Source organism: Prinia subflava, chromosome 1 (assembly GCF_021018805.1).
Source record: "Prinia subflava isolate CZ2003 ecotype Zambia chromosome 1, Cam_Psub_1.2, whole genome shotgun sequence".
Classification (NCBI taxonomy): domain Eukaryota; kingdom Metazoa; phylum Chordata; class Aves; order Passeriformes; family Cisticolidae; genus Prinia; species Prinia subflava.
The window spans coordinates 130,005,408-130,013,936 of NC_086247.1; the positions used below are offsets into that span (position 1 = coordinate 130,005,408).

Genomic DNA, 8,529 nt, shown 5'->3' on the forward strand with positions numbered 1-8,529 from the left:
GTAGTTATAAGAATCTAAAGCATGGCAGATATATCCCATTGCGATGACTCAAGCTGCACCAGGGTTTATTTTCTTGTCACTAAAGCATTCACTTATCCTTTAGCTTCTGGAGATTCTGAAAAAATGAGCAGTTCTGAAAAAGGAGGGAAAGAGGTGCCATTCATACCCTTTCAGAATTAGACTTGTTTCTTTCTTGCCTTTATGGAAAATAAAACTATGTCAGGAAACTAGGCTGTAATCCTCTACAACATAAGTAAAGGAGAGAAGCTGTGGAGAGAAAGTCAGTTCAAATAAATAATCAGGGTGCTCTGAAGTGCCTCTTGCTTACAGCCCGTATAGACTGTGGCTTCTTTCCTGCAGGCCACAGATTTCCAGGGCCCTGAATTGGGACCCATCGAGGGCAGTGCCTGCAGGCCCAATGTCACTGTAAAGGGAGCAGAGAAGAACAATAGGAGATCAGATTAGTGTGTCGTTATCTATGGAGAGCACACCTAATTTGCAGCCACTCTTATCTCTCTTACTATATTCAATCTGGGGTAAACACTAATTAATGCAATGTGTCTAATAGATTAGTGAGGGAAAGTATGCTGTTTGCTGCTCACCCCCTCCTCCCACAGATCACACCCCAATGCCTGGTGGGGCTAAAATCTACAGAATAAACCAGGTCATGATATTTCCTGAAATCCACCTCTCCTCGCACTGCCAGAGATGTTATCCACTCGGCCCCTCGGGTTTCCCCAGAATCCAAGCCCTCTGACGATGCCTCGATTTTCTCAAGTTCATCAGCGTTTTACACAATAGAGGCAAATTAATGCCGCGGGTTTGTCTCGGCGGCACTCGCTATGCAGCCTCTACTCGATCGGGCTGGATCAGCCTTTGATTTTCCGCGACCCTCCGTCCGGAGCTTCCGAACAGGGAGCGGCCTCGGGGGGGACGAGGACGACTTGGGGAGAGAGGGAGCTTTCGCTAAGTGACCCGTCCCGGATTCGCCGTGATTTACAGGAAGCGCTCCGTGAGCATCATCCCGTAACGTGAGTGGGGCGGGGGTGGACCCCAGCCAGGTCGCCGCGGCCCCGGGGCGGAGGCCCCCGGCTCTGGGCGGCGCAGCCCTGCGGGGAGCAGCCCCGGCGCGCTGCCCGCCCGGCCCCCGCTGCTCCCGCGGCGGGGCGGGGCTGCCCGCGCCCCCGGACTCCCGCATCGCGCAGCCTTCCGCGCCCCGGGCACGGCCGGATCAGCGGCGACCTCCTGCCCCGCTGAATCAGCCCTTCCCCTCCCACCACCTGCGCAAGGAGGCGGCCCGGGGAAGCCGCCTCGGTGCATATAAAGCGCTGCCGTCGGAGCGGGCAGCGCCGCTCGCTCCCGGGACCCGCCATGGCCGCCGGCCGCCGCCTGCCGCTGCCCGCGCTGCTGCTGCCGCTGGCCTGCGCCGCGCTGGCCCAGCGCCCCCTCACAGGTAGGAGCGGGCCCTCGGTGGGTCCCCGCGGGGCCGGGGCCGCCCCCGGCGCGGCGGCCTCAGCCCCGGTGGCTGTGTCTCCGCAGAGAAGCAGCGCGCCTGCCTGCTGCCCCCCGACGACGGGCCCTGCCGCGCCCTGGTGCGGCGCTGGTACTACGACCGGCACACGCAGAGCTGCCAGGAGTTCAGCTACGGGGGCTGCTACGGGAACGCCAACAACTTCCTCACCTTCGACGACTGCGAGAAGAGCTGCTGGACCATCAAGAGTGAGTCCAGGCACGGGCAGTGCCGCAGAGGGCTCCGGGGTGGCGGGGCTGGAGGGGACACCGGGGAGGCTGCTTGGCTTTGCGGGACGCTTTGCACCCACCCGATATACCATAGAGAATTGTGTAGGTTGGAAAAGACCTTTAAGATGATCTAGTCCAACTGATGACTCTCCCGCTTCTTGCGGCTTCTTGCTGATGACAATTTTAAGCAGAAAATGCAGAGTAGTTGACCCAGATATGATGTGTGGAATTCATCTATTAGTATTTTAAATGGGATTTAATATTGCATTTACTTGCTAATCAATGCATTGGATTCCTCCAGTAAAAAGCAGGTGGGACAAACTGGGGCTTGCCTGCAACTGAAGTAATACCATTTTGCCTACACTACCATGTTGTTCTGTATGTGAAGCATGAAGGGTTTGCTTTACAGAGGATGAAATTATTTTTTCTGCAGAAGTGCCCAAGTTATGCCGGATGGAGGCTGATGGAGGACCTTGCAGGAGTTATCTAAGAAGATATGCCTTTAACTTGAGCTCGATGAGGTGTGAGGAATTCATCTATGGTGGCTGTTATGGAAATGGCAACAACTTCAGAGATTTGCAGTCTTGTGTGGACCACTGTCTACCAGAAAAAAGTAATGGTTGTTCCAAATTTTTAATAAAATAGGTGGTTTGAAAGTGATATAAAGGTGATACTTCATTTGATATTTTCCTCTGAGTACCCATACAGTGGTCTTTTTGAAGATTTGTGTAAAGCAGATGTTTATATTGTCCACTTCAATTTTAATATGTTGTCTTAGCTGTTGCTGGAAGAACAAAAATGCTGAGATCTTAAATACACCCACAGCTATACCCCACCAATTCCTTGGCTTCTAGAGAGCTGTAGAGGTGTATCTGAAGGGAAAGATTAAGATTGAAGATCTCTGTTGAGGCAGATTTGTCAGAGATAGTGGAAGTCACATTCAAGGAAGTGGTAGTGTAAGATAAAGCAGAAACACCTTTCTAAAATTCAGGCCTGGGAGAGGGTGGTAGGCAGCTCAGGTTTTTGGCACTTAACAGCTCAGCTTCTGACAAAAGTGTTTTGTCTGATGTGATTCTTCACTCTCTATCCATTTGAGCTTTAAATAAGAATTGTGGTAATTATGATCAGGTGGCTTTAACTAAGTTTTAGTGTCAGCAACAGATTAATATCCAGTTCAAGATAGGCTCTTTGAAGATCTACCAGAATGCATAAAAGCTGTCACTGCCCTAAGCTTTATTAGTACTTGATGACACTTATTTGTGGCTGATGACAGACTGTCAGCATTTTCTTTGGTGAAAGCTGAATTACTTCTGTTGCACATACAATGAGTTGATAAAGGGTCTGCAGCAGGAAAAATTTTGTTGAGGCAAAAAGAAACATGCTTTTGAGGAAAGTTGTTGGATTTGTACTTTTTGCTGCAAGCAGAATTTGCTGGCAAAATCATAGCAGAGTTGTATCCTTTTTTTTTCTCTCTTTAGAGGTTGTTCCACTGAAATTATTCTTATATTCCTATATATGGAATAAGAGTATGTAAAATTTTAGCTGTCATATGTATAGCCCCACAAATGGGGAAATCAGATGAATTTCACTTATGGGATATAATACTGTGTTCTGGGATGGTCTGTTGCTTTCTTGAATTCACAGCTCACAGGAATAAGATGTAGAAAGTCTCTGAAGTCATTGATAATAGTGTCAATTCAAGGGGAAAAAGCTGTTTAGACACAAAATTTATTGTGGGGTCAATTTTAAGAAGCCTCATACAGAGATTACATTTAAATAATTTCTCTCTCTCCCTCTCTCTCTCTCTCTCTCTCTCTTTTTCTTCCTTTGTCCTTTTTTCCCCAAGCTGGCCCCTTGCTATGCTACAGCCCAAAGGATGAAGGATTGTGTTCCTCTTCTGTGCCTCGCTATTACTATGACACCAAGACTAAGTCATGTAAAGTGTTCAGATATACTGGCTGTGGTGGCAACGCCAACAACTTTGTCACTGAAAAGGATTGCTACAATGTCTGTAGAAAAGGTAACAGGTTTGGGTTTGATTGCTTGATTGGGTTTTTTTGTGTTTTGTCAGTCACAAGCAGTTAAAACCACCCACATGCCTGTAACAAGTGTTCCTAGTGTTCTTTTACTCATCTTGGCTTGCTACAGGGGTGTGCTTTTTGGATTTTGTATTCTTATGTTTTCAAGGGCAGGGAAATTGAAATGCAATGCTAAGTCCTTCTGGCAAGGTCACTGTGATGTGAGGTGGTTACACCACATTTGAATGAAGTATAGAGAAGGGCACACAAAAACACCAAGCCTACTTTCTAGAGCCCACAAGGAATCAGTCTTTAAACTGTTCAGTATCTCCACGCCCACTAATTAATATATCCTTTTATTCTGGATAGTTTTAAATAGGATTAAAGTCCGTTGTGAAATCAATTTACTTTTTTCCTTTGCCTTTTCAGAAATTACCATCCCACTTGAATTCCCTGTTGCCTACTCACATTTCCTATCCCCATTACTAAAGATTTCTGCCTCATCAGTTGTGCTGTGTCAGCTGTTTCTCTGGCTGTGGGGGGAAAGCTTGGAATGATAATTTATTTTTCCTAATGCTTTTATTCAAACCAGCTATTGGCTGTGCTTTTAAATCAAAACAGTTGTGCTTTTATTTACAGTCATATATTCATGCCAGCTATTGCAAGTTTTAATACTCTAGTTTAATTAATTTGATATGAACAATAAATGAGAAAGATAGAGAAAAGCATAATTGTATGTTGTTGCCCAGAACACTTAGGAAGCAGAAATAACACAGTATTTTAAAAATTGATACTAATGGGAAAAATATTTAAGGCTGTATCAAGCATGTACATTGACTTTTAGGAAAAAGAAAAAGGAAAAACTAAAAAGTAGCTTTGTTTTAAATGTGCATGTTTTATATGCACAAGGTCCAAGTACTTCAGTATTGAAGTTGTCAGAAGCCTTATGTTGGAAGACAATTCTTCAGTTCTGGGCTGGAAGTCCAGGGCTGAGGCAAGAATTGTACCCTGAGCACAGTCCCCTGAAATAAAAATATTGCCTGCCAGTTAGTCATGACAGTAATATTTCTGTGAATGACAAGTCTGAGTGTGTCTCTCTCATTGTATTATGAGAGAGTCTCTAATAGTATGTTAAGTTTGTCTGGGATGCTTGTGATTATCTAATTCACATCAATATCTGTGAAGTGGTAGGGCCAGACTCCAGTGCGGAGTGTGCTGGAAGAGGAGGAAGGAAACTGCTTCTTCAGCATCTCACCTCCACACTGCCCCTGCCCACACCCAGACAGATTCACCTGGGGTTTCTCTCTTCCTCAGCCTGTTGTTGTTGTTGTTATTAAGGAAGAAAGAGGTAGGAGATGCTGTCTTGTAACTAGAGCACCAGATAGCCACATGTAAAATATCAGTTACAAGCTTTTTCATCAACTTGTGGATTTCACAATTTAGTAAGGCTTGGTACAGCCTTAGACCAAAGACCAAAGTTAAGGGCATAATTAGTGCTGATTAATGTTGTGCTGTGCGTATTCATTTCTATAGCTTGGGAGTGCACAGCAACATTAGGCAAATAATTCAGGCAACTTAAGCCACTCCTCCTCTCCTGCTTCTATAATTTTCTCCTCACCATCTTTCCTGTTACCTCTTGGAGTCCCAAGTTGAATTCTGTTGACCTTCCCTGTGCAAATATGTAACTGTTTGTTAAACTGATCTATAGTGTTTTGAGTGAAAGGGTTTGTGATTAATTTCATTTTTAAATGTTCATATTGGAAAAGAGAGCAAATGCATTGGGGTGTCAGCAGAGGAATTGGGAACTGGCCACAGTGGCTCTGTGTGCTGGTAAATAGGTAGCATGAAGACAAAGTTTTGCAATCAAGATTGCACAGTACTTATTTTCTGAATAACTCTCACACAATTCATGCAGCCTTTGAAAGCACATCTGGAGTTAATTCTGTCTTAGGCCACTCTGCAGCTTCTGTGAGTTTTGTGCAGAAACTCAAATAATTTTATCTTTTCATCTCCCACAGTCACTGGCTGTATTTTAACTGTTGCCCCACTGTTTAGAGAAATGTAAGAATAGGCTGGGGTTTTTTTTGTTTGGTTGTTGGGTTTGGTTTTTTTAATAGAGGGCAGTGTATTTCGTTTCATTCTGCTGTCACTGCAGGACAGCTAGATAAGGCTTTGATGCCTGCTCAGGAAAAAAGCAGCAAAGTAGGATTCCAGTGCCAAAGCTGAACACACTGGAGATCTTACAGTGTGAGAATAGGGAATGCAGAACACATTCTACAGTTTCTGGTATGTTTGTTATTATTGGACAACTGCTTGAACAGCATAAAAAACCCCAAACACTTACAAGTAGTAACAGTTTTGTCTTTCTGTTTCCCTAACTGCTTCCTTTGTTTTGTTAGCAGGAAGCCAGAAACCAAGAATCAACAAGCCAACAAATGTATCCCACAGAAAAATAGTGAGAAAACTGATTAAAAAATCTCAGACGTATAACCCGAAATCTTAAAGCTGATGTGCACTTGGATGTTTGAAACATTTTGTCGATTCCACTTTCTTCTTTTGTAAGATATTTTTTACAAAGTTTTATACTGACATAGTTCTGTCTTCCAGACCTATTTTTTATGCAATTTACTTTTTTATAAGGAACTGCATTTAATAGAAGAATGAACATAAGTTTAGTTCTTCTGCTCTGTTGTCTCTGCAATAATATTTTGGAAAGAATTGTTTATATTTCCATGTTTTTATGGGGAAATGTTACTGCTACCTTGAGAAAATTTCAGCTGTTGCAAATCAATTAAAATTTTAAAAATCTATTGTCTGTTATTATAACTAAGGAGAGTCCAACGCTGAAAATCTACCATGGATTTTTAGTTGTTTTTTTTTTTTGCATCCTTTGCTTGCTAAAGAGAAGGAACTTTTCACAAGTGTGTTCACAGATTTATTGTCCTGCCATTTACATGCTTTGGCCCTATCATTTAAGTAGATTGTAATTTACAGTTAATGTTCATAGCAAAAGCTTTCAGAAGCCTTCATAACTGTGAAAGAAGTATAAATTTAAATGCAGCTCATCCCACAGGAGAGAATTTGGAATAGGGATGCCTTGATAAACACTCTGACAAAGGCAGTGACTAAGCTAGTTGAGTATTAAAATAAAAACATAGCCATTTCTTTTTCATGACATTTGAAAGTTTTGCTAAGTTATTCCACATCCTCATATGGTATTAATCAGCATAATTTTACTGATTTTAATGGAGCTGTGCTGATTACTGCAGAGGATCTTGATATTTGTGATAATGCAGTGGCTGTTGAAGCAGAGCAGGAGAAGTTTCTGCAAATTTCATCTACAAAAGAGTAATCCCTCTTTTGAGGCACTTTTGTATTTCTTATGGTAGGTTATGCCTATGGTGATACTTTTGCACATTCTTTTATATTTTGTATTTTAGTCACGTCTGAATTTCAGTTAATTTCATGTACAATATTTTCTAAATAAAAATTAATAATTAATGTTAATAAAAATGTTTTTTTGTGGAAAAAAAAGCTTGTTCTGTCATTATCCTGCATGAGTTGTATAGCCCAAGATGTGTAATGGAACCTATAATTTGTTAATTATGACTCTAACAGAGTTTAGTTGTCTCTTCAATCTTTTCTTTACACTGAAGTCTTTATTTGAAGAAAGCCAATAAATAGCATTGATGTTATTCATCCCCAGCAGTTTGGTTGTTCAGCTGGCTCTCTTGAAAGAGCTGCTCTCAGAGGGGTGCTTAGTTTAGCTCATTGTCTGCTGCTGGGTCTCCTGTTTGATGCTGCACTATCTGAATAGCTTTTATGTGGGTTACAAGCTATTTGTTTGAAACAACATTGGCTTTCAGTTAGAATAATTCAGGTGTGTGCTTTAAACCTTTAAATCCCTTCAGGGAGGGAATGTGGTGAGCAAACTAGTCTAAGATCTGTTTTTCTTACTGATGTTTCTCTCACTGCCGTATTTTTGATCAAAGCAGTTGTCCATGCTTGCCATTGTCTTTCTATTGCTCCGTTTCTGGTTCTTGGTCACAAAATCCCTTTTTATTTTAATCACCTCTTGCTTAGTTCAGGTGAATGAGGACAGTGTGGCAGACAATTGCATGTAACTAGTGACACAGTTTTGAATGCTTGTCCTATGCCAAACCTCTTGGTAACCAGCCTTTGAAGAGAAAGGGACCAGTGTAAACTCCCTGGGGGAGCCAGGGCACGATCCAGTGCACATTGCTTCTATCCCTTCCTGTTGGTTGTGAACTTTGGCTGTGCTGTTTAGAGCAGCAGCCCAGAGTGTCCTCTGAATATTTCTTCATATCTAACACTAACATTTAGGGCTGCATTCATTTCATGTTCTGACCACTGATTATAAAAACATCAGTCTGTTTAGGGAGTCAGAGTTCAATTTAAAAACAGTTTATAACTGTAAAGGATGGCTCTCTTCTAGCAACACCTATGTGGTATATAATATATATGACCTTTGGGATCGTGTTTGAGAAATTACTACTACTCCTTATCTCTCTGTGTCTTTGACTTTCATAGGAGTATCTTTGGATGGGATACAAAAGTAGACCTAGGATTTAAAGCAAGCCCCAAATCTGAGAGCAGCTCCACTCTAGTTTTGATCTCAGAAGTAGGTGCCTTCTCACACATCATAACATGCCTTGAGTAATGCAATACCCTGCTCATGTCTTGGAAAGGATCTAAGAATGTGGCACTCCTCTGTTCATGACCACTCGGGGGCTCAGCAAGAGCTGCCGTG

At 42.7% G+C, this 8,529-nt stretch overlaps 1 protein-coding gene across 2 annotated transcripts; it reads left to right on the forward strand.

The window, feature by feature from the left end:
• The first annotated feature begins 1,196 nt into the window (after positions 1–1,196).
• On the forward strand, positions 1,197–7,292 carry TFPI2 (tissue factor pathway inhibitor 2). Of its 2 annotated transcripts, none has more exons than XM_063412177.1 (5): positions 1,197–1,453; positions 1,540–1,719; positions 2,174–2,353; positions 3,587–3,760; positions 6,158–7,292. In XM_063412177.1, exons 1-5 carry the CDS (start codon positions 1,372–1,374, stop codon positions 6,259–6,261), a joined length of 720 nt encoding a protein of 239 aa, XP_063268247.1. In that variant the 5' UTR covers positions 1,197–1,371; the 3' UTR covers positions 6,262–7,292. The 2 variants fall into 2 exon arrangements, with proteins under 2 accessions (XP_063268247.1, XP_063268256.1); XM_063412186.1 differs by having other exon boundaries at positions 6,161–7,292.
• Positions 7,293–8,529: the final 1,237 nt, after the last annotated feature.

Excerpts from the sequence above, each read along its gene's own strand:
- TFPI2 (XM_063412177.1), top strand. The coding sequence starts at position 1,372 with ATGGCCGCCGGCCGCCGCCTGCCGCTGCCCGCGCTGCTGCTGCCGCTG. Across the intron at positions 2,354-3,586 it reads CCACTGTCTACCAGAAAAAA|CTGGCCCCTTGCTATGCTAC; the intron begins GTAATGGTTGTT and ends TTTTTCCCCAAG. Across the intron at positions 3,761-6,157 it reads CTACAATGTCTGTAGAAAAG|CAGGAAGCCAGAAACCAAGA; the intron begins GTAACAGGTTTG and ends TTGTTTTGTTAG.